The sequence below is a fragment of the Myotis lucifugus genome, unplaced genomic scaffold, assembly GCF_000147115.1.
Source record: "Myotis lucifugus unplaced genomic scaffold, Myoluc2.0 scaffold_68, whole genome shotgun sequence".
NCBI lineage: Eukaryota > Metazoa > Chordata > Mammalia > Chiroptera > Vespertilionidae > Myotis > Myotis lucifugus.
In genome coordinates, this window is record NW_005871116.1 from 5,196,301 (window position 1) to 5,223,352 (window position 27,052).

At 40.1% G+C, this 27,052-nt stretch overlaps 1 protein-coding gene across 1 annotated transcript in view; it reads right to left on the reverse strand.

Moving 5' to 3' along the window:
* OXCT1 (3-oxoacid CoA-transferase 1) overlaps positions 1-27,052 on the reverse strand; it is a 115,348-nt gene that overhangs the window by 35,999 nt on the left and 52,297 nt on the right. The window contains 6 exon segments of the mRNA XM_006110040.3: positions 12,166-12,241; positions 12,850-12,922; positions 17,200-17,248; positions 19,777-19,871; positions 24,530-24,644; positions 26,129-26,236. Coding sequence (XP_006110102.1) covers positions 12,166-12,241; positions 12,850-12,922; positions 17,200-17,248; positions 19,777-19,871; positions 24,530-24,644; positions 26,129-26,236 — 516 coding nt within the window.

Consider the following 27,052-nt stretch of genomic DNA (forward strand, 5'->3'; position numbering starts at 1 on the left):
ATAAGGTAGGGAAAGGAAATAGTAACTTTATGGTGAACAAACCTGGTAAATACTACCTTACTTGCAGAGAGCAAGTAGATATAATAAGCTTTCCTTTATTTTAAAAAAAAAGAAAGAAAGAAAAAGAAAATACAAGGAAAAGCTAAGCATATTACCTGAAGTTCTAAAACAAGTCAGAAAAACAATTGGATGAAGTCTCTTCCTAGTATCCAGAAAGAGGTAATTGAATCTCCAAAGAAGATGCTTCCTATTTTAAAATGTCCATTATGTTGAACTTATTGCAGCATTTTTCTTTATTATTGCTCCTGATCTGCTGGATGGTGCTAATTTAGTCGGGAGACAAACAGTAAGCCTACAGATGTCTTCTGTAGCTTCAGTCTAGACAACTTCTAAAAATGCAGTCAGATCCTCTAGGACTAAAATTACAAAAATTTTCCAAATGTGCTTATCAACAAACCATGCATCTTTCACCAACCTGAAGCCATGATGTAAGAAAATTAAATTTCCTAAAAACGATATGATTATGAGCAGAAGTTACATTCAGGATAGAAATATGTTAGCTGATAAAGCTTCTACATGTCAGAGTAATAAGTTTATTGTATAAGAAATTCTAGCAATAAGAAAAATATTGTTTTTTTAAGGAATCTATTTCTATATTATTTATAGATTAGGTTTTCAGGGTCTGATTAGTTAGATATTATGCTTATTTGTCTTCATTCTAATATACATTTTTGGCCCTTTATTATTTTATAATAAACTAGAGGTCCAGTGCACAAAATTCGTGCACTCAGGGAGGGGGGTCCCCCAGCCTGGCTTGTGCCCTCTCACAGTGTGGGAGCCCCGAGATCGATCTCCCCAAACAGGTAGGCCCCGCCCACCCATCCGGGGCTCCTTGATGGATTGCCCCAAAGAGGTAGGCCAGGACCTGCCTCCGCAGCTTCACATGGAGCTGCCGGGACCCCCAGCATCACGGCACACGCAGCATCAAGTCCCCGCCCACCCATGCACACCTCCCCGCACACACAGCCCCGCCCACCCATGCACGACCGCTGTGCACACAACCTCCTGGTGGTGGGTTGTTACAGCATGAGGGCATCACGGCGTGAGGGTATGACGACCACATAGGCTTTTATTAGTATAGATACATGATCTCTACCAAAAGATGGTAGTTCCAAAAGCAGAGATAATACCCAAATCACAGAAATAGCTGCCCAATAAAAATTCCCTTATCCTGTACTATAAATGTTTTAGGCTAAACTATGACTCAGAAATATGCAAAACAGATAAGTGGCTAAAACACATCAAATCTTTTGTACTTGAATTAAAGCATATGAGCCTCCCCTGAAGGGATCTGTATTAGACCTTCACGAAAAACAGATTTATTGTTTTTATTCACAATTGTAACAAGGTGAGTAATCTTGTTTTCCATCCAAAATTATACTGAGAAATTGGCACTTAGCTAAATTAGGATAATCTGAAAAAATAATATATAAGTAATATCTTATTTTCTAATATATTCTCTATATATGAAGTAGTATTTCAAACACTCCAATAATCTAATTGAGTTACCACGTGATAAAATGGGCAATGGTGAATTTATTGGTTACAATCAAAGTAAAAAATTCTATCTGCCTTACACCTGGCTGGTGTTGCTCAGTGGTTACAGTGTAAACCCGAGCACTGTGACCGATGGGGTCACAGGTTCAATTCCCCATCAAGAGCACGTACCTAAGTTGCAGTTCAATCACTGTCCCTAGTCAGAGCACTTTCAAGGAGGCAACCAATCAATGTGTCTCTCTCACATCAATATTCCCTTTCCTCTCTCACTCTCCTTCTCTCCCTCTCCCTACCTCCCTTCTACTCTCTCTAAAAATCAATGCGGGGTGCAGGGGGGCTTCTATCTGCCTTTTACATAGAAAAAGTCCACTATACTGGCTGAGGAAGGGAAAAAAGGAGAAAGGAAACTCAGTGTAAAATTCTGGTGATCTTTCCTATCATTCTACTTAGATAGCGATGGTCTGGAAAGAGGATAAGATGATAGATGGGAAACTGATGTTTGCTCAGCTCAATTCCATATACCTCTCAGAATTTGAACTTATCAATATGACTCTAGGACCCACCTCCGCAGCTTCACACGGAGCCGCCGGGACATAAGTTGTCATATCATATGACCCCGAATGGAAGCCATATGCTCTACTGGGTTCTTAATATCGGTGAGCTGATCTAGCACTGTTCCTGAGGGTCTTATGCATCCCAGTGCTAATATAACCAAGTGCTGGAGGTCCTTGGCCACTCATATGCACTACACTGGAAAGGAATGCAAATAAGCCAGAAGCAGCAATGCATGAATGGATTCTGCAAATAATACAAGCATTTAGGGCTCTCTATTTCTTCTGAGAATCATTTTACTTGTATGCCACAAGCTTTGAAATAAAGTTCTCATTTTCATTAATTCCTAAGTAATTTGTAATTTCAGGTATGATTTCTTTTTTGAGTCAGTGTCCTATGAGGAAAGAATGTGTAACAGATTTTATGGTTTCCCAGATTTTATGGTTTAACAAGAAGTAAAACACACTTTTAAGTGTAATTTGACTAATGTGATTTTCACCTTAGGGTTGACTTTTAAAAGGTTGCCGCCCATAAAAATAACTATTTGCATTTCAAAACCTTTGGATTACCCAAGGCTCAGAAATCCAAAGTTTTTAGATCTATATATATTTAAAATTTTCCCTAGTAAAGCTATTTTGACAATAAAAGTAATGATCAAAAATTATCTCTATACTCGGCAAACTATAGGATGTTGAAAAAAGAGATAGATGAAGACATAAACAAATGAAAGAATATAGCATGTTTATGGATTGGTAGAATCCACATCATTAAAATGTTCATACTACCCAAAGCAATCTATAGATTCAATGCACTCCCCATTAAAATACCAACGGCATATTTCACAGACCTAGGACAAACTCTCCAAAAATTCATATGGAATAAAAAAAGACCACGAATAGCTGCAGCAATCCTGAGAAAGAAGAACAAAGTTGGAGGGATCACAATACCAGATATCAAGCTATATTACAAAGCTACTGTTCTCAAAACTGCCTGGTACTGGCACAAAAACAGACATATAGACCAACGGAACAGAACAGAGAACCCAGAAATCGACCCAAGCCATACAGCTCAATTAATATTTGACAAAGGAGGCAAAAGCATACAATGGAGTCAAGACAGTCTCTTCAATAAATGGTGTTGGGAAAATTGGACAGATACATGGAAAAAAGTGAAACTAGAACTCCAACTTACACCATACACAAAAATAAACTCACAATGGATAAAGGACTTAAAACATAAGACGGAAACCATAAAAATCTTAGAAGAATCCGTAGGCAGCAAAACATCAGACATATGTCATAGCAATGTCTTTACTGATACAGCTCCTAAGACAATGGAAAATAAAGAGAAAATAAACAAATGGGACTGCATCAAAATAAAAAGCTTCTGCACAGCAAAAGAAACCACCAAAAAAAAAATAAGAAAGCCCACTGCATGGGAGAACATATTTGTCAATGTTATATCTGATAAGAGTTTAATCTCCAAAATGTATAGGGAACTAAAACATCTTAACAAAGGAAGATAAACAATCTAATTACAAGTGGGCAAAGGACCTAAATAGACACTTTTTGAAAGAGGACATACAAAAAGCCACCAGATGTATGAAAACATGCTCAAAGTCACTAATCATCGGAGAGGTGCAAATCAAAATGACAATGAGGTACCATCTCACACCTGTCAGAATGGCTATGATCAACAAATCAACAAACGACAAGTGCTGGCGAGGATGTGGAGAAAAAGGAACCCTCTTGCACTGATGGTGGGAATGCAGACTGGTGCAGTCACTGTGGAAAACAGTATGGAGTTTCCTCAAAAAATTAAAAATGGAACTCCCATTTGACCTAGTAATCCCACTTCTAAGAATATATCCCAAGAAATCAGAAACACCAATCAGAAAGGATATATGCACCCCTATGTTCATAGCAGCATAATTTACAATAGCCAAGATTTACAACAGCCTAAGTGCCCATCAGCAGATGAGTGGATTAGAAAACTGCAGTACATCTACACAATGGAATACTATGCTGCTATAAAAAGGAACTCCTACCATTTGCAACAGCATGGATGGATGGAACTGGAGAGCATTATGCTAAGCGAAATAAGCCAGGCAGTGAAAGAAAAGTATCACATGATCTCACTCATTTGTGGAATATAATGAACAACATAAACTGATGAACAAAAAAATAGATCTAGAGACATAGAAGCATTGAACAGACCGTCAAACCTCAGAGGGAAGGTGGGGAGGGGGGAGGGGGGGGGGAGAGGGGAGGGTAAGAAATCAACCAAAGGACTTGTATGCATGCATATAAGCATAACCCATGGACACAGACAGTAGGGGTGTGAGGGCATGTGCTGGGGGGTGGGAACAGCTGGGGAGATGTCAATGGGGGAAAAGGAGACATATGTAATACTTTAAACAATAAAGAATTAAATAATAATAATAATAATTGATGAGAAGTTCACAGCACAGTGCTTAGCACAGAAAAAATGCATAATACATATAGAACTTTATGATTTATTCTATGAGTTTTAAAACAGAATTGATCTTGGATAGGAAGAAATAAGAAATGTTGAATTTGCCTAAACCTCCAGTATATATTGAAGATGGGACATCTCATTTAAAATGTTTGTTATTTCCAGTTTTTCTAATAAGAACTAGATATCCCTTGATAAAAAATGTCTGTGTGGGATTCTTTATAGGAAAAAACAAGTCTTATTGATGGTGATATGAATTTGGTATTATAAGTAAATTGGCTATACAAACTGTATACAAATTCTCTCTATTAGAATTTAGATGTATGTCTGTTATCATGGTGTAATAATTATTGGCAACCTTTCATGTTCTCAAAATGATTTGGTTTAGACAACAAGTTATATGATTGCACTAATTTTAAAAGACATAGAATTAAATAAATGATCTCCAGGATCTTAAAAAAAAAAAATTATCTCTAGCCCTGGCCAGGTAGTTTAGTTGGTTAGAGCGTTGGCCGATATGCCAAGGTTGTGGGTTCAATCCCCAGTCAGGGCACATACAAGAATCAACCAATCCACTATAATAAAGAGCTAATATGCAAACGGTCATCATGCCCTCGCCCGGTGGGGCTTGACAGGGGACCTGAGGCTGTGCCCCCTGCCCAGCGGGGCTTGACAGGGGAGGGGCCGGCCGGGTCTGGGTCTCATGCGATTTCAAGGCACAAGCAGGTGGGTGGGGACTTATCTCTGGGTCCTGTAGCGCGCCCCAGATTCTGACAGGAGGGAGATTTTCATATACATTTTACTAATTTTCTTTCATCTCTGACACTTCTATTATAGAAAAAGGGCAAATAGCAATATTAAAATATTCCCTCTAATTAATTCCCTTTTAATGTGCACAAATTTCGTGTACCGGGCCACTAGTGAATTCATAAATAAGTGGAACAACAAATTGATGTTGCTTCTCCTCTCTCCCTCCCCCCTCCCTTCGTCTCTCTCTAAAAGCAATCAATAAAAACTATCTCTAAACCAAAGGAGTAAAGGAAGAAGTAAAGATTTCATCAACCGGAAATGCCAGATTTCATCATTTAAGATTGGGTCTTCAAGATGCATTAGCCTTTAGCTGCAGGGTCACACTGTCGTCGGTGCTTTGGCTTCATTCCCTGCTAAGTCATACCAGTAGCACCATTATTTGTGAAATTGCTAATAATGGATTTCTAGGAGACCTCATCTATCATTTTTAATGTTTCCTCCCCTCCTTTTAATGAGAAGGAGCTGCTATTGTCATACAAACACATCATTAGCCAAAGGGATAGTTACTGAAAACATCAAATGCAGTCAGTGCGCATTCTCTCTGTAAAGGAGGAGAGAAGAGAAAGAATGACGGGAAAGGAGGGAAGAGAAAATAAAGAAACTGATTAATTGGTTGCTTGCTTTTTTAAAAAAATGACCAAATGCCTATTCTATGCATAGAAGTCTGTTCGTCTGTTCTGACAGCGAGGAGGAGACAGAGAGCATGTGTGCTGGGGGGCATGCAGCGCCATGCCTGGGAGTCAATCAGGTGTGTAGGTCACCTTCCTTTCAGTCTCAGGTTTGGATACAAGAGATCCAGTGGATAAAGTTCGTAGCGCTAAGCATTTGGTCACAAACACATCATATGAAGCACAGCAAGGAGAGAAATATTTCCTTCCCTTCAGAGCAAAAACAGACTGAGACAGCAATCAAAAGACAGAGCTCTTTAAGATTGCTGAGAACTGAGCTATTCCACACACACAAAAAGTCTATTTCACTGTCTCATATCCCTTTGCTACCTAAAATATTAACATTTGTGGGAACCTAGGCAGAGTGAGCTGACTTGCTAATGGATTTGCTATTGTTTCTTTCTGATCTTAATTTTAATCTTTTTTTAACCTCAATTCAGCATCCTCCTTTGCAATGATTCCCATGTTTCTACAGTTATGTTTCACTGTTTTCCATTTAAGAAGCATTGAAAGCTAATTATATAAAAATTCTAGTAGAGGACACGAACTCTCCCAAAGAACTCCCGCTGGTCAATTATTTTTTTTTAAAAAAGGATAAATAAAATGTTTAAAATACTTCACACATGAGATTATATAAATTATACCTGATGAGGCAGTGGAGACTTTAGAATCTGAGAGCTTAAAAAATGATAAAACGCAGAACATGCACCTGGTCCAAACAGCACCTTTCAAACTCCCAGCTTGACTAGCATCATCTGAAAGAACCAGGGAGCATGGAGCCAGCTTATCCCATGACCACTCTCCAGCCATGTAAGAACTTTCCTGTCCTGTGTCCTCACCTTCCCATTCTCCTGAATTCTGTCCCTGCTGGGTGCTAAACAGTGAGTTGGGGGAGGCAGTGAATGAAGAGAAAAAGCAAAAGAACTCCATACGACCTTGCGCTAATGTGGGCAGCCTGCCCTGACCATGGCTGGGGAGTGTGAGAGGACACGCACTGCTTTGGAATGCATATTACAGCAGGTTCACTACCTTGGACTGGACCCTTTAGTTCTTGAATCAAGACTGAGTTTGTGAATTAAAGTGACCCAGTGACAGTTGATGATCTAAGAATGAGCTGAAATGCCATGCAGAGGGAAAGCTTCCCTGACTGCATAAAGTTAAAGGTGCCACACGAGATAAAAATAGCTGTGTTTTGATTTCATCCCACGTGGAGCTTGTTCAACATATTGGATACGGAAAACACGATCACACACATGCTTGTTAACAGCTGGTCTCTTAAGACATCCACTAACACAAAGAAAAGTCTCCATCAATGCTGTTTCTTAAAGTGACCAACGATAGCAGCGCTGGAACAATGTTGATAAGAAATAATAACTGCTAAGAGCCCAAAGCAAGGTCTCCAGAACAAAAGGGAAGAGGATTAAGGGACCCTCCAGAGGAGGAAGGCACATTGCCTGCTCTGTAAACACAGAGGTTTTTTTTGGAAAAATCACCAAATATTTGGAAATTTAATGACATACTTCTAAATAACAAATAGGTTATAAAAAAAAAAAACTCACAAGGGAACTTAGAAATATTTGGAAGAGAATGAACATGAAAACACAACATGCAAAAATTGGTGGGATGTCACTAATATGTGCTAACAGAGAAACTTATAGCATTACTAAGTTATATTAGAAAATAAAGGTTTCAAATCAACGATCTATGGCAGAAATTGGCAAACTTTTCTGTAAAGAGCTAAATATTTTAGGTTTTGCAGGTCATATGGTTTCCATTGCAACTACTCAACTCTGCTGTTGTAGCACAAAAACAGCTATGGGTAATAAAGTGGCTGTATTTCAATAAAACTTTATTTACAAAAACGGGCAGTGGGGCTAGATTTGGTACGTGGACCATATTTGCTGATCCCCATTAGAATATTAGCTTCATAAATGTGGAAAATTTAATCCATTTTGTTACCTGCTGCATCTCCAACCAGTGCATGGCCTTTAATATATGTCTAATAAATATCTGTTGAACGAACAAACTAACCTATAGAACAGGCATATGAGTTAAGTATTATCATTTTACAGAAGCGTATACTAAAATGAAATAATTTGTCATGCCACCAGTAAGTGACAGAACCAGCATTAAGCACAGGCCTAATTCCAAAGTTCTGTGCACTTTCCCCTACAGTACACTGATACAGCAAAAGCATCACTAAATAATTATAAAAGCATCATACTGTCAAATACATATTCTCTAACTGTCCTTTTCCCTTATCCATAGTTTTTAGTTTCCTCAGAATTGGTACCAAATGAACAGGAATCATAATGTTAAAACCATATATACGTAAACATATAGATATGCACAGTAAGAAGCTTATCTTGAACTTATTCTCTGTTTCCTACAGAGACTACTAATACTAAGCAGAAAGAGTCCTCTCTACTTCTTTACCTCCATTTTCAAGTCCTTAACTCACGCTGGTAGGGTTTTCTCCTGCATTCCTCTCATCATGCTCTTGTCAAGCTCTCCAAGGGTGTCTGTGTCGACCAACTCAGTGTCCTCACCTTAATCTATCTTCTAGAAGCTGATCCTTCTTTCTTAGCTTCTGGAACATTGAACTCTTTTGGTTTACCTCTTACTCCTCTGTCCACTTTTATTTGATCTCCTTTGAAATTTTTTCTCTTGTATTGTCCAACTTCAAGGCTTGGTCCTAAGCCCCTCCTTTTGCTTTTGACTCCCTTTCTTGGTTGTGGGGAGCCTATATAGGGTTAAGCCTAGGACTGACCTGGTGGCAAAGTCACAAACAAGTCTTCTTCCGAGTCTTAACCCAATCGGAGAGGTGGCCGCTGATTTACACGCTCTGTCATTTAAAAAATAAAAATGGGGGAATTTGCCAGAAGCCGGTCCACCCTTGCTGCTTGACACAGTCGCTGCAGGAAAGAAACATCTGCACAGCTTATGTTTCAAGGGACCTGGTATATACATATGTTTGCTACCCCTCTTAGCACTATGTGTTTTAAACAGGACCACCTCTCCAAGAAAGGTTGTTTCCCCAGGTGGGGATTTTTCCCTGGAGTTAGGGAGGGAATAAAACCCCTTAACTAAGTGCCAGGCGGGTAATTAATCACTTTAACTACGATAACTACAAACAATCACGCTTAAGCTACATAATCTTTACTTAGGATAATCTCCTTCAGTTACTTCCTTGTAGCTTAATAGAACAATAGAGTAACCTTGGAATGGAGATAAGAAACGCCCTAACCTTTGGAATAGAATGGATAGGATTAAAATCAACTGGTATAAATACAGATGTAACAGGACAATAAAGACAGAACCTGACTAGAAAAAAAAAAAAAATAAATAAACATATAAAGATATAAACATATATATATGTTTATATCTTTATTTCATAATCTTTATATTTCTATATCTGTATCTGCAGATTTAATATTTATACTACAACCGATGCAACAAAACCCCTAGATTGAATCTTGGACACAAACCCTTTAATTATATAAGTAGGAAGACAAGAAAGCTACCTTCTTTAGAACAGACGTCATATCTAGAAGACCAAATCAATTTTGTGCACTCATACATGTAGCATACATGAGTATGACATTAATTTTTATTCTTTTTTTAAAAATGTAAGGAAAAAACAAGCACCAAAACACCCTATTCTTCTCTGCCTTACAAATCCCTCATTTCAGCTCTCCACGTAGAAGGAGCAGGCCCTTGGCTGTTGCATGGTTTACATACAGCAGCCCCATCCCATGGGCCACAGCTGCATTCTTTCAATAACCAGTTCCAGAGCTGATCATACACATCTGCTTCCCTTCACAAGTCAATAATCCATGGCAGCTGTTTTTCAAAAATAGGCATTAGGAAAGCCAGAGCAGTTCTGAATATAGATTCTACTATTGCACGTCTTTCTACATTTTCGTAACTTGCCTGGGTTTTACCATCAACGTAATAATCAGGGAACTGGAAGGAGCCGAGTTGCTGTTTTGTTCAATTTTCTCTCTTCAGATGCTCAGGGCAGAATTTTTAAAAAATCTGTGTACACAGGACCAATGCTGCATACTAAGAAGCTACTAAAGAATAAGACAAAGAGCATCCAACACCATTTGCCTGCCTTAAAACTTAATGCATCTGACATCGCAGTGATTAATGGGCATGCCACGATGCAGAAAAACTCAAGGCTTTGCAACCACTGAAAGATTATTAAACCCAGTAAGAAGATAAAAGTAAATGAAAAATGATATAATAAAGCTGAACTTTGCAGATGCTTGACTGCCAGATCTTGCAATAAAAATATATCTACATTTTATAAATCAACATACTAGTAAATCTTTGGGGCAAATAGATTGCTCACTGAAACTGAGTAAGGAGGCTAAACTGTACCTCATCCATAACCAATTCAGAGCAGGAAATCTGTCCTCAAAGAGTCTAATTTGGGGTAATTGAACATGAATTTAGGATGAGTGTGTTGTACTAGCAACTGCTTCATGTTACACAGCCAGCAAGTGACAAAAGTAGGATTTTAACACACAGGTCTGTCTCACTGCCAGGCCCTTGCTCTTAGCGGCTAAGCGATGAGAACCAGACGGGACCCCTGGAATTATAAACCCTCAGTTTGTAGATGAGGATTTGACCCAAAGAGCTTGCATGCCATGTTCAAGGTCACACCTTCATTACTGGTACATCAGGGCTAATACCCAGGGGATACTTTTCTAGGTTCCTTCTACTACCCATCTGGCCTTTTTCTAAAATTTGAAAATAGAAATACATTCTGATTTCCATAAACTGCCTATCATCACTGCACAGTGCTCAAGAGGCCCTCTCTGATTCGTTGAAGCCTCCAAAAGCCTTTTGTGACCACAGCTGATATAGAACAACAAACATTTTTAAAGGAAAACAGCAATATAATCAGTAATTAGCTAAGGGTTTCTACTACTAAGGGGTCGATCATATATTCCCTTACATTGTAAATATGGATTCTGAGCATTCTTGAATACACTGGTTCCCAAACCTGGTTACACAGTGTAATCACTAAAATCTAAGAGATTTCCAAAAACTCTCAAATCATAGAACAAGAGCCTCAATTCCTAAACCCAATTCTTTTTAGCTGGTGCTACAGAGAAACACACAGGAATCCTTAAACATAGTACACCTCAGAAGAGTAACCTGAGCTACCAAATGAGCTCATAATCCCGGCCCTGCGCTCACTGTGGTCTCTGTGCACATTTTGGAAAGCGACAACTGGAATACTATGAACCACATTCCTAAATCGGCTCATTGCAGTCCTTTCTCCAAAGTGTATTCTGATAGGTTTCTTCCCTCATTTAGGTCAATAGTAAAGGAAAACCGTCTGCATTTCACAAGCATGTTGGAACATCCCAGGTTTTGTTTTCCATAATAGAAGACAATGTGATTGATTACTTCTGGGGTCATGTGACCAATCAAGAGAGGACTTTAGCCCTAGCTGGTTTGGCTCAGTGGATAGAGCGGACTGGAGGGTCCCAGGTTCGATTCTGGTCAAGGGCACATGCCCGGGTTGCAGGCTCAATCCTCAGTAGGGGGCGCACAGGAGGCAGCCAATCAATGATTCTCTCTCACCATTGATGTTTCTATCTCTCTCTCCCTCTCCCTTCCTCTCTGAAATCAATAAAAAATATATATATTAAAAAAAGAGAGGACATTAATCACTCACTGTGAATAAGAAAATAATAGGATTAATATAAAATTTATAAACTTGTTCAGTGCTCTTTCCAGTTATAAGGAGTTACTTATAATAAACATTTGTATTTCTTACTTTTATGATAGAGCATAATTATACCATTTTTTAAATCTTCCCTACCTCTTTCTTTATGGAAAATTCTACTTTGGCCCAGATCTTGCCTATTTTTAGTTCCAGCTACATAATAAACTGGCAAAGCTGAATATTTCTCAGGGTTTGCTTAATTAAAATTTGACTCAAATAAGAAAACATGATACAATATTTCTTTATTGCTAAAATAATTATTTTGTACTCTCGTGGCAATCTGACAGGATTTTCCTTAATGTTTCAAAAATAAGTATTCTGACCCAAGCATAATTCAAAAGGAAAATGTCCACTTACAGGGATCATCCAGTTAGCCAGGTCACCATATTTGGAAACCTGCATGGCTCCTAGCATGGTCAGGTTGACATGTCCTCTGAGAAAGAGAAAGAGGAATTAACAGGCAAACTTCACAAGCTTCATGTCCCTTCACTGGAAATTGCCAGCAATTAAAATAAATAACTCTATATTCCCCAAAATGCAATTGCTTTCCCCCACCCAACACCTGATTTCAAATACATCAGCTCAAGCTGATGTAGAGAAATAACCATTAAGAGTTCTTTTTTAAAAATTATAGCTCATCGCTTCCAAAAGACAAATTAATACAGTTGTACACAGTGAGTTTGTTGCCTTCAGTGAGGGCGCATGTGGCTTGATTGGAAGGCAAACATGAGCTAGAAAATGAACACCAAGTTTGTAGAAAATGTCAGGGGCCTCAGAAAGAACTTTTTAAAAATGTTTGCTTCGTGATAGCTGGCACACAGATATAAATTCCATTTGGGGGGCTCTTTTAATAACAGCAGGCTGGCTGTTCCCATTCCCGACATCCGATGTGAATAATTTCACATCTCTGTGCAGCCGAACAAGCCCAGGATGGTTTTCTGGCGGGGAGACGTGTCTATGTTCAGAGCCTGGCTGACACGCTCAGCCAGTGACTCAGCTCCTTCCACACTGTGAAACGTGAGCGGCTTTGTCATTACATACCCTCTAATCATCGCGAATGACTCATCGCTGGAGAAGTAAGAGGCTCCTGGAAGAACAGTAACTGTTTCCTTGCCTAAACACACACACACACACACACACACACACACACACACACACACACACACGACAAAGGGAAAAAAAGGCTATTAGATTTCTAAGAGTACTGTGGTGGAGAGAGGGATCTATTCCTTTTCTGTTCCCGAAGGAATGAAGGTAAAATGCAGTGGCATTTGGGGGTGTGGGGGACACAGTGGAAACTGCCCGCCCTGTGGAGAGGAGCATGCTGTCACTAACACTGTTCACATTTGCCCTTGCATGGTGGTAATAAAGAGCAAACCCATTTTTTTCATTTTATTATTGTTCTGAAGTTCTCTACAGACAATGCAATACCCTTCCAGGCCCCCCAGCAGCCCCACTCCCCTCACCAGCAGGTGCTATATGCTAACAGGACTGAGGAGAAAGAATCCAGTGCTACCGTGGTCGCTGGAGCAAAAAGACTGTGGAATAACCATAAAGGAATGCAATTCTGAAGGGAATACCACAGGAGATGCACCTCAGATATTTTTAAAAAAAAAAACAATGAATAACCTAGAAAGATTCTTTAACATCATTAGGGTTGAATCTTCTCTTTCCATCTCAATCTCTCTCTCCCCCTCTCATCTTTCCTCTCTTGACCCTATTAAGAACCTAGGACTTTGGTAAAATTAGGGAATAACATTCTAATACTGGCCAGTGTATTTAATGTAACCCTCAAGAGGACTGCTCTCAAAACTTACATCTCATAATAGAAGTTCAGAACTGCGCAAGATCTTCATCTAATACTATCATCTAATACTAACATCTATGCTCCTTTCTTCTTGTGATCTATTTCCTGTCTGTCCAGGAGCTTCGGGTGCCCAGAAGCTTCTGGTCTCGACCAGAATAGTATTCACAGGCCCTTTGTCAAAGGTAGGTCAACTGTATGACCTACCGTGCATTACCCCGGTGTAACAGGACAGAGAAAAAGATAGGGAAGGAATAGAGAAAGGATCCTGGACACAACAGGACCAGAGAGGTCTGACCATGCCCAGCCGTGCAGCACAGCAGTACCCAGCTTCTCAAGTCTTGCCCGAAAGCTCACTTCTCCATCTATATCCCTCTCCATCTGAGCTCGAATGTGGAGAAAGAGGAAGACTATTTATATCATGCTGAAATATTTATCCCCCAAAGGAGTTGGATGCTAAACAACAAAAACATTTTCACATCTTTCAAAGTACCATAAAGCTGAAAAGCTTTAGAAAATACTTTCTAGTGTGGTTAGTAGGAGCTTTTAGACAGCACATAAGAGTTGAGGGATGAAATGACATGATGCATGCAATGTCCTTAGCCTAGTGCCTGGCACAGAGAAAGGACCCCATAAACGTTAGCCTTGTCATTCCTCTCTCTGAACAATGCTGTCGCCCCTCAAGGAATTACTACTACAGGACCAAGCGTGACTGTTATGGTGGGTCATATAGCCAGCCTGTGGACCCCAGGTTTCAGGACAGGCCTAATACAACTGAACCTTATCCTGACACAAATTCCATGTCCAGCAAATTCCGGTCCTCACCAATCCTGTGAGGTGGAGAGCAAGCAGGACTATGTGGTAGGACAGTAAAGCAGAGGAACATAACGTCTCCGTTCCTTTGGTCTCTGTGTTAAATCACAGTGACTTCGCAATGGCAATTTCCACAGGCTGATGGACATGCCAGGCGCTATTTACCACGTCACAGGCAACCCTGGGGTCACTGCGGAGCCTCAGCTCTCCCTATGTGATTTATGAAGCACAGTTTTATTAAAGAGCCCGGACAGCACTTCTCATGCAGGGAGCTGCCAGGCCCCTGCCAATACATTCTGGTCTCTTACAAATTACATTTTTCAGAAGCAAAGTTAATTTTCAGCATTTTTATATATCCAGTAACTAAACAGAAATAGATATTCTAAAGCTGAATCCATGCTTTTCAAGTGCAATATCAAATAGGGTCAAAAAAAATAACTATAACTAATAATACAATCAATACCTTAAAGAAAAAGGGCTCAGTGTATAGGAGGCAAAGGCCAGAAGCCAAGCCTAGAAGACTGTGTGTGTCCAGTCCCTAGCAATGTGATTTTGAGCACCTTACTTCACTTTTCTGGGCTGTTTCCCAATCTGTATAATGAGGTTTCACCTGAGGCTCAAACTATATCATACAGCATACTAAAAAAGTATGCTGTAAATTACATAGTGTTATAGAAGTGGTGATTTGTTTTTACATAGTCATATGAGATTATTATTTAGAAAAATGGGATCCTTAGAAATAGCTTTATTATTATTTTAAAATTTCATGCACTGATTTTACCCAGACACTTAATTCAACATTCATTTCAAGAAACTTGTATTTTTTTTAAAAAAAAATTCCTTTCAACTTAACACAAACAATGGGCTGATCGCTCAGGTAATTTTCAAGTTTGAGGAGTTGAGGAAACTGACAATTTGTATCCTGGGTTCTCTAGCTCAAAGCTTTTCCTCCCTAATTTGGACAGCTCCAAAATCTAAAGCATCATAAATCCCAAAGAGGACTTTGATGAAAGAGTTAGAATATTATTAAACTGATTTGCAGCTTGGCTTCCCAAAAGCACTGAATTACTGTTTTACAAAGCAGTTTAAGATTATACGTGACATTTCAGAAGTTGAAATACAAAACTGGTGGCTTCGTTAGGATGGAGCTACTTTTAAACTCAATCAGAAACGCCTACCATCCAACAATGTCATTAGAAAAGATTAACTATTTTTCTAAGGAAAGTGGGTTCCATGAACTCAAGCCTGAAATTTAGAAAATGGAGTTATTCATTTTGCAAATAACTCACTAACATCATAAATTAATTAAGCCAAGAAGCAAATATTTTCACAGATCAATGAACGACTGCTAAAGGGTACAGCACAATTAAATTACAGCCTTGGCTAAATGTCATTGCTTTATCACAGTGGGCCTTTCAGCGTTGAGTCATGTTAACTAATTCAACTATTCAACCAGAAGCTGTTTTACTTCCAAAAATTCTCTAAGAATCAAACATCAATTCTTCTCGGCATCTGGCCTTTAAGCTCAGCCCATTTTCCTTCTCTTCTGAGATTGGCACCTACTATTTTTGAAGGTGGAGTAAGAATAATACGTTTTCAGCGATAGAGTGAATAGGAGTAAAAGAAGGGTACAGACAAGCAGGCTAAGAATCGCATAAAAATTATCTTCTCGTGGGCAGTCCCATGCTAAGGATAATCATCGGCCCCAGCACAGAGGCAGCAGTGGTGCCTCCAGCATGGGCAGGGACGCTGGCCAGGGCCTCCAACCTGCTCTCCTCCTTCAGGTTGCTAATGCATGGACTCTAGGTTCTAGTTGCACAAAGAGCTCATAATAAGAGGTAAACCATCTGAGTGTGGGAACAAGGAGCTGACAAGATTAGACTCCCGAATTCAAAGAAACTCTATATATTACTCATATCACTGGGTCATACTTAATGGCAGACACTCCCTTCAGCACCACCCTTGAACCTCTGAAGGATGCTCTCTGACTCTGATGAGGACTAGCGGACAGGAAGTGGCTCCTATAACAGAAACCTCCATGCACCAGATCTTTTCTTTTTGCCCCTATGGATCCACACCCACACTCTTCTCATCATGAGAGTGCAGACCTATTTCAACCTGGAATTATCCAAGGGGAGGCTCAAGCAGGAGACCCAGTGGAGGAGACCACCTCACCCTCAACCTGGCTGTGCTCCTTCCCTTCTCTGTATTTTTGTTCTTTCTGGGAGATGTCTTTGGCTATGTTTCCTAACCTTTGTTGCAGTTTTTCATATATATAAGAGTTTTGTTTAAGCAGTCCTAATTCTTCATACCAAAGGCCATAGTTCCTGTTAGGTGACGGACCCTCTCTGACAGCTGCCCCTTAAGGCCTGCCTAGGGGTAATAATAGTAACTCCCTGTACCATGGTATCTTACCATCCTTTCCTGGTTTCCCTAATCCTGTCCACACCCCTGTCGACTGTCCCAGCCTTCAGGCTCCTCAATACCCCCATTTATAGCCGGGACCCTGACCGATCAAACCACCAGAGCTCTCACCAAGGGATGTAGCTCCACCTAGAATTTTGCCTTGAGCTTAGTCTCACTAATAACAGTCCTCTGACAAGAAGTCAGGCAAAGATGGGGCTTGAAAGCTCATCTCCCCTCCTCAATGAAAAATACAGTGACTACTCTCTAAGAAAAGACAGAGAAGCAAGCTCACCTCCTTACTGGTATCTGGAATAGAACTAAATCAACAGCAAGGAAAACACTGGGAAACTCGTAATGAGTGAGTTTACCTGCATTGATTAGATCTGCATCAACTTCGTTTTCGAATGGATATGGACCCTGTCAAATGAAACAAATGAGTCAATGTCAATTAGTAACAGAAGTTTCTCACTGAACTGAACACTAATACTGTAATATAAACAACGTCTCTAAAAACTCCAGGAAATCGTCTTCAGAAGACTTAAGGTAAATCTTCAAAAGATAATTCTGGTATTTGTATGGCTGTGTTTCTAATATTGATTAGTCTTTCCTACACTAATAATTGTGACTGGGTAAATGAAAAATATTTTCTAAATATGATCAAAGTTTGAAAGTAATATTAAATTGTTAGAAATATATGACAATTGCCCAACCGGTTTGGCTCAGTGGATAGAGTGTCGGCCTGCAGACTGAAGGGTCCCAGGTTCGATTCCGGTCAAGGGCATGTACCTTGGTTGCGGGCACATCCCCAGTAGGGGGCGTGCAGGAGGCAGCTGATCGATCTCTCTCATCGATGTTTCTAACTCTCTATCCCTCTCCCTTCTTCTCTATAAAAAATCAATAAAATATTTTAAAAAAAAAAAGAAAAAAAGAAATATATGACAATAAAACAAAAAGTATTCACGGCCTACTATGCAGCAATGTTATTCATAAACCTTCCTCCTAGCAAATATAAACTAAATGGCTGCATTATTTGGCTAAAAAGACCAACAGAGGCCAAGTTTCAGCTTTTTGGTATGCAGAAGTCAAAAGCTTGAATTTGGGGTCCTAACCTTATTGTTCAAAACATCTGAGTTTTGATACCTTTGTTTTCCCTTTGCCCACTTATTCTTAGTAAGTTTTTAAAAAATTCTGTATGCATTTTTATAAGATATCTCTACTTGAATGGGGCAAGGAGTTCTGTAACATAACATATATTAATCAAAAAGGGAGAAAAGAAAAAGGCATAAGATAGAACCAAGAATGAGGACATATTGACTGTAAAATTTTAACAGACTTTCTAAGGGAACGAAATTCTATTTTTTAAGTAAATTGAAGTGGTAACTAATGTTTAGACCTATGTAAATTTCCTTTTAAACACTGACCCTGGGTAATTCACGTAAACTTATTTCCCTTATTTCAAACTGAGGGAACTGGTCACTCTAGATAATCCCTAAGGTACCCAAACAATACACGTCTTCTTTTTTGTTTTATTATTTGTTTGTTTGTTAATCCTCACCAGAGGATATTTTTCCATTGATTTTAGAGAGAGTGGAAGGGAGGGGGAGAGACACAGAGAAAGAAACAATGATTGGTTGCCTCCTATAAGTGCCCAGACCAGAGCTGGGGATGGAGCCTGCAACCAAGGTACGCGCCCTTGACCAAAATCAAACATGCAAACCTTCAGTCCAAGGGCCAACACTCCACTAACTGAGCCAAACCACCAGGGCCTAAGTCTCTGACTTCAATACGAATCTGATTTCATCCAAACACATACCATTTTCGTCTTTGAAAATGGTCATGATTATTGCCATTATCAACCAGGATCGACTCTATGCTTATAGTCATTATTTACATTATAAATACCAGATAAACATTTTTACATATATAATTTTTATTGCATTAACAGTTATAATCCACTGAGGAACAATAAAGATTAGGAATATTATAAATTGGCAAATTATAAATAATCTCTGCCATAGTTAATAATTAAATTAAAAATGTCATTCAGGAAGCAAATGTGCTTCTTTTTCTCATTATAATACTGAGGAAAAACGGTGGTCAAATTCTCTGAGAATACTGAGCTCACCTGCAAGGTTAATTCTGAGGAAAAGAAAATTCTACCCTTTGGGACAACAGGACCTTAAAACAAATTGATGAGAAGAATTGCTAAGACTTTTTTAATTAATCAACTGTCAAAAAAATGTCCCTGCCCTAAACAGAAACCTTACTCTCCAGTGTTCACTCAGAGCCTTACTGAATTTTATTTCACAGAGACTGGTTAACCTTCATTCACGTCCAGCCACACAAGAGTTAAAAGTAGTTAACTAAAGAGCAAACTGTGAAGTCCTCTGAAGCAGGCACCAGGGGAGATGGAAACCCACTACCTCATAAAGGAGGAGCAGTGAAAAAACTTGCATAGTCAGGAAACGACATCTACTGCAGCAAATATAACACTGCATACTCACAGTGACCACCACTGTATGGGAAAGTTAAATATTTTATTGTGATGATAAGCAAATAGAAAAGGAAGGCTGGGAATTTTAAGCTAACAATTCTCAGTTATTAGAAGATTTCACTACATGGAATAGCTAGTTCTCCATCAAGACTGCATAAATACATAGAAACATGGAACAGACTGCGGAATCTCAGAGGGAAAGCAGGGGTGGGTGAGTGGGTAGGAAGAGATCAACCAAAAAAAACTTGTGTGCATATATGCATAACCCATGGACACAGACAATGATGAAGGCCGGGGGGCAGGGGGGCAGGGGGGTAGGCAGGGGTCAATGGGGTTTGGGGGGTGGGGAAGGGTACATATGTAACACTTTCACCAATAAAGATAAATTTTAAAAAAAAGATGAGCAGGGGGAAAAAAGACTGCATAAATAAAACTTTCATTTCTATCTTACCAAACCCAGGATTCCATTTTCACTCTGCAGATGGATAGTCATATTTGGGCTGATAAAGTTACTGGCCAGAAGTGGGATTCCTATGCCCAAATTAGCTGGAAAAGAAGATGTTAAGGTAGAACGTGGAAAAGGTAGAGAGATTTATGCCATAAATCTTCCACATACATCAACCCGAAGAGAAGCCTTCTTCAAAGGCCCTTGCTCTAAATGTAATTACTGAACACATTCTCCAATCACCCTCTAGGCACTTTTGTAATTAAAAAAATAAAATAAAATAAATCACTAATTAATCACAGCTTTTTCAATAACGCTGATATGCTTTCCCATAAATATATCAAAGCGGTGGCTTTAGAAGACCAGCCAAGAGGTCATTTTCACTGTAAGACATTCTGTTTGCATTAACATGCTCAGCAAATTTAGACTGATGTATTATGACTTGTGACTGATATAATATTATTAAACGTGGACTGACCTTTGTTTAAAAGCAATTTTGACTTTTCAAAACTCCAACTAAAAATAAGGATGACTTAACATTCTTAAAAAGGGCTACCATTTCTAAATTTTAAAAATTTTCTGACAATACCAAAATGTCGGCATGAAAGTGTTTCATCTCCTTTGGGTCACTGAGATAGCATCCACTGGTGACTGAGTCTTCCCTAAAACACAAGGGGGGAAGGGGGCATAAGTTTCAGTGAAAAAAATTGTGACTATATAAAAAGTAGCTGGGCCTTGACCAGTTTAGCTCAGTGGGTAGAGCGTCGGCCTACGGACTGAAAGGTCCCAGGTTCGATTCCGGTCAAGGGCATGTACCTTGGTTGTGGGCACATCCCCAGTAGGGAGTGTGCAGGAGGCAGCTGAATCAATGTTTCTCTCTCATCAATGTTTCTAACTCTCTATCCCTCTCCCTTCCTCTCTGTAAAAAATCAATAAAATATATATATTTTTAAATGTAGCTGGGTTAAGGCATCAAAGAGTAACTGAGGGTGTTGAATCTTCTTCCTTAGACATCAAAATAGGATAAATCCTAATACGTACCCAAACAGTGTGGGTTCAGTCTTGCCTCTCAATACCAGCAGTCTGAACAGATCAGCGATATGTAGATAAAACTCACAGACACAGACAACAGTATTGTGGTTACCGAAGGGGAAGAAGAGGGAGGGTGGTCAAGGGTAAAAGGGTCGAATATATGGTGACGGAAGGAGATTGGACTTTGGGTGGTAAACACACAATGCAATATACAGATGATGTATTATAGACTTGTACAATTCAAACCTATATAATTTTATTAACTAATGTCACCCCAATAAATTTAATTTTAAAAAGAGGGATAAAAAAGATATGCTGCCCAGAACTGCCGACTATGCTGTCCACTACTGCTCAAGAGTGGTAAACACTCACTGTTATTTAAATGCAGTCAAAATCCAAACACTCATTGTACTAATTACCTCTTCCTATCTCTTTTTAATACTTAAAAGATTAAAAATGGCGGCAGAGTAGGTGGATGCAGCACGGACATGCTCCCAAGAACAAACTGGAATTACAATTAAAATACAGCAAAACTCCCTGAATCACCAACAGAAGACTCACAGGAGAGAACCCTGATACCTGAGGACTGAAAATGGAGGCCATAAGAGGGATAGAGGGTGGAGGCGTGAAAGGGCTGGCCGGTGTCCATAGGCAGCAAGTGAAATTCCAGAGAGATATCTCAGCTGTGGGGGGTTGCCACTGAGAACTCTGGGGTCTAATCCCCAAGGTGGGCCCTGCAGCAGAGAACACCAGAACTGAGAAGGGTACCCACATAACATCTCCCTGTGAAAAGCAGCCAGGGATGACAGCTGAAAAGTCAGGCACCCTCTTAAAGGGCCAATGCACAAAATCCCCTGTAGAGCTGTTACAGAATTTACCAGGCAACTGGAAAATACACACAGCAGTACTTGGAGATACAGGAAAAACCCATTTATTTCCAGATGTACTAGTACCGTGACTCAGGGGAGCCTGTTTCCAAATCCTGAGCAAACCAATATAGAGGAAGCTTTCTCTTTATACCCTTTGGTTTCTTTGTCTCCCAAATAAGACTTCTGGACCTTTCTCGGGCTTTGCAAAAAGCCCCATGTGTTGGGATGGGTGCTGTGAGACCACACCTAAAGGCCTGGCCTGGCGCCAGCACTGATAACCCCGTCCAAGAATTGTGTATTGTTCATGGTTTATGGCCTCTGTAAAATGTGAGTATTTAGGTAAACAGGTCTGGCAAGACCAGATAATTAAGGAAGGGGCAGTGACTAGACTATAGGCCAGCCGTGGGCAAACTACGGCCCGTTTGAAATGAATAAAACTAAAAAAAAAAAAAAAAGACCGTACCCTTTTATGTAATGATGTTTACTTTGAATTTATATTAGTTCACACAAACACTCCATCCATGCTTTTGTTCCGGCCCTCCGGTCCAGTTTAAGAACCCATTGTGGCCCTCGAGTCAAAAAGTTTGCCCACCTGCTATAGGCTAACAGGAATGTGCATTAGGGATACTAATTAACTAGGTACAGAGTCAGGCTGCTGATCTCCCCCCACCCCCAAAATGTCTTATTTTCTTCATAAGAGTCACCCACCTTGTGCTCTGGCAGAGGGAGGGCAGAGTGGACTAGAGCTGTGTAAGCAGAAGCCAGGATTGGGGACTCGGAGGTTAGAGCTCAGAAGGCAGACACCCCAAGTTTCCTAGGCTGAGTCATTCCCTCACACAGCAGACGACATTTTTCCCACACAGACATTTGCTATATAGGAGGCCTTGCCTGGGGGAAAGACAGTTGATGCACCCTACTGGAAAACACCTTGCCATGAGGCCACTTAAGAGACTAAAAATTACTACTAGCCTCCAAGCAGAAACAACTGCCCGGCCCTGTTGAAAAAACTCTTGCCACTCCCTAGGACATTACCTGGGTGGGGGATCCTATCAGTCTGTAGGCAGAAGCGGTCTCTGGAGGCTTTGAGTCTTTGCCTGTTCTAACTAGTCAGAAACAGTGTTTGACACTGTCCTGTACTAGAGATTGAGAGGTATAGAGGATCTACCTAATACATAATCAGATCCAAACAGACAGCCAAAATGAGGAGACAAAGAAGCAACCCCCAAATGAAAAAACAAGAAAATTCTCCAGAAGAAATAAATGAAACAAAGATAAGAAAGTTATCTGAAACAGAGTTCAGAGTAATGATGGTAAAGATGCTTAACAGCAAGAAAAAATATACAGAAACTATGAAAAAAGAACAATTGGAAATAAAGAATGACATAACACAAATAAAAAACACATTGGAAGGAATACACAGCAGTGGGGAAGCTAAGGATCGAAGACAGGATTGAAAAAAAAATCAATCAGAGAACCAAAAAGAAAAAATAATGAAAAAACAGGAGGACAGCTTAAGGGAGCTGTGGGACAACGTGAAATGCAACAATATTAGAATAGCTGGTGTGCCGGAAGATGCAGAAAGGGAGAAAGGAATAGAGAATGTGTTTGAAGAAATAATGGCAGAAAGCTTCTCTAACCTGGTAAAGGAAAAAGTCACACAAGTTCAGGAGGCACAGAGAACCCCAAGCAAGAAGAACCCAAACAGGCCCATGCCCAGACACATCATAATTAAAATGCATCAAAAAAAAATTAGAGAAAGTACTTAAAGCAGAATTTGAGTCATTTACTGAACATCCTTATAAAATATCAGACATAAAAAAGGATACTCAGGAGACCTTTGTCAGAGGAAACAAGGGCCTGTTAAGAAGTTGGGTCTTACAGAGAAAGACAAACACCATATGATTCACTTATATGTGGAATCGAAAGAACAAAATAAATGAACAAACAAAACAGAAGCAGACTCATAGACACAAAGAACACAGTGATGGTGCCAGCTGGGAGGGGCTAGGGGACTGGGTGAAAAGGCAAAGGGATCAAGAAGTACAAATTGGTTGTTACAAAATAGGCACGGGGATATGAAGTCCAGCATAGGGAATATAGCCAATAATATTGGAATCACTATGTATGGTGCCAGGTAGGTACTGGAAATATCAGAGGGAAACACTTCATAAAGTATATGATTGTCTAACCACTATGCTGTACACCTGAAACTAATATAAAATAATACTGAATGTAAACTGTAATTGAAAAATAAATTTTAAAAAAAGTTGGATCTTATGTTTCAACGAGTATGCAAATGTCAGAATACAGAGAAAGCCAATAGCACTGGCTATAACTAGTACTTCTGAGGTTTAAAACCCTCATCTTGGGTAAGCTCCAGTCCCAATAACATTTAGCCAAATGCCAAATTGCACTGAAGTCTATAGTATATGAGAAAATAGCTAAACAAATTTTTGGTCACCATTTTGTTCAAGAAGGCAAATGGACTATAATTCCAATTTCATATATCCTTTCTTTTTTTAATTTTTATTTATTGGTTTGGGAGAGAGACAGAGACATCAATTTGTTGTTCCACTTTATGCATTCATTGGTTGCTTCTTGTGTGTGCCCTGACTGGGGATCGAACCCGCAACCTTGGCATATCAGGACGACACTTTAACCAACTCAGATACTCGGGCAGGCCAACTTCATATATCTTGATATCTGTAGATTATATGCCACACTTTGTAAAAACTGATCAACCGCTTTAAAAGTTACAAAGGCCTATAAAAGAATCGCCGTGCAGCAGGCCTGGTGGCCTAAAGAACATGGGAAAAGCAAGGCCTCGTCTTTGCCAGTCGCACAAAGATAAAGGATACCATACATGCCATCCTCAAATTCAAGAGCTGCCCGCTTGATGATGCGCTCCCTCACATTATCTCCAGGTTTTCCGGATTTGGCTTTTACATCTTCTTGTTTCCGGGTTGATAAACGCTTTAAGATAAACAGAAATAAATTATTCGTAATTGAGGTACACCTTGGATTTTTATCACTGTAAAGCACAAAAGTTTACTAGAAAAAAATTGAACTCTCTCCTACTACTACTATGAGGCCAATCTGCAATATAACAGAGTTAAAAAGAGAAAAAAGAGAATACCCAGAAATAATTTTTTTTAATCCTCACCCAAGGATATGCTTATTGATTTTTTTAGAGAGGAAGGGAGAGAGAGAACAAGAGAAACATTGATGTGAGAGAGAAACATCAATTGGTTGCCTCCCATATGCACCCCGGCCAGGGATCAAACCAGAAATGTGCCCTGACCAGAAATCGAACCCACAACCTTTTGGTGCACAGGACAACACTCCAACCAATTGAGCCACCTGGCCAGGGCACAAATAATTCTTTAGAAAATAAGGGATTGAGGTCAGATTTATTTGAAGGGCAAGGTATACTTGCTCTGTCTCTTTGAAGCAATTAATCCCCCTGCTCCTGTCACACTGACTGCTGCTATTGCCACCTCCCAAGACTCCTACAACTGCACTCTTCTCCAGAGCTTGGGCACTGAGCCGGAACGAAGGGAACAGGAACAGACTTGGACTCTGCTTTTGCAGGGCTGCCAGAGTGTGTTTCCCAGGTGTTGCTCTCTCAACAGCCTATTTCCACCTGCAGAGTCTGGACTGGTTTTGCTACCAGCACATCACAGGGCTCAGACATATCCAGCAACTAGCCAGGAAAGTATTTCCAAAGCTGAATCTCCTAACACAGACTCTGGTTCCTATTTGCAAATGTTCCATCACTTCTCCCTAGCCGGCTGACATCAGTTTTGGATCGCAGAATGCCTTTTTTTTTGTTTTTGTTTTTGTCATCCAAAGGATATAGCCTATCTCTGATTCCCTGATACCCCCAATACATGTTTATTCTGTTGCTGATCCCTAGACACTTATGAATCTTGGTACCCATTCTGGTCCAGATGGTCACTCTTCTAGCTCTGAGTACACTTGAAATACCTCCAATGCTCCTGCAAGCCACTCCTTGCCACAATCTCCTACCCACCAGCTGCCTAGAGCCTATGCCTAACACTAATGGGAAGTGGCGTTCTTCCAGGACTCTGTAAACCGTAAAGCAACTTTAAGACAGACAGACATTTCTGCCTGATCAAACATGGACAGTCCAGCAGGGGGCAGCCTCAGAGACCTGCTTATCCTTCTCTACCCCAGGGACAGGGGAGAAGCAACGCTATGCATCTTAAGTCAGCACACTCACAGAAGCCTGGAAACCAGGATCACAGGGCACTGTTGGGCTGGACAACAACACAGGTGACATGTCCCTTCACGATGGGTACATGAGAAGCTCATACTAAGACTCAGAGCGAGGCTTCCTGCGAGGCTTTAATTCCCTCTTATCTGGAATGAACCCAGGGACACACGTCTCTGATAATCAGACCCGGAAATACTGACAGTGAAGCTAAGTCAACTACCTCAATTCTTTTCTCATATTTTTCTCCCTTTATAAGGCGATGTACATAAATCTTAGGAATATGGATGTCTTCTGGGGCAAAGGATCCAACATCCACAATTTCTTCAACCTATACAAAGAGAAAAAGAAATTTTAATTAAATAGTGAAAGCTTAAAATGAACCTTTTTTATTTAAAAAAAATGAAGTATATGCATCTTCACTTCCAACTTGGGTTGTATACACAATGTAATAATACACACACACACACACACACACACACACACACACACACACAGGTGGGTGGGCAAAATCCTATACCAGGGATTACAAGAGGCATTTTAGTGATGGTGTACCTGCTGCCCAACAGCTGGGAAGGAACAAGACATGGAGGACAAAAGCTATCTTCTTTGATAAACAGACGGATCTTGACCCAAATCAAACAAATCTCCCAGGAAGAGTCAGGAAACATGAGGGCATCTAAACTGAAATAGTGGGTACAGATGTGCACCGATGTTCACCTGAGAATGAGTCAGGGGGAGGCAAGGAGACCCCAGCACTGTACTCTGAACCTCTCCACGCTCCGGCATTTCCTCCCCAGCTGGTGACCAGTTGGTGGAGGGGGGGCAGGCAGGGCAGCTGAGCACCTGCCACCTCCTCCACCCATGGAACTCTCAGTCATTAGGACTCATTCCCACCTTTACAATTATTCCATTCAACTCTTCGAAGACAGTCCTGACTTTAAAAATTCATGTGTACACAAATCCATTATCCTGGGGATGAGCATGAAGACTTCCTATTCATGAAGATATTTACCACAGCATTTGCTAAAATATGAAGGAGTTGGGAACAACCTAAATGGTTAATGATAGGACAAATGTAAAATATACCTGGTGCATCCACATAATGAATAGTTAATGACAGCTCATAATTCAATGCTGGCTCTTT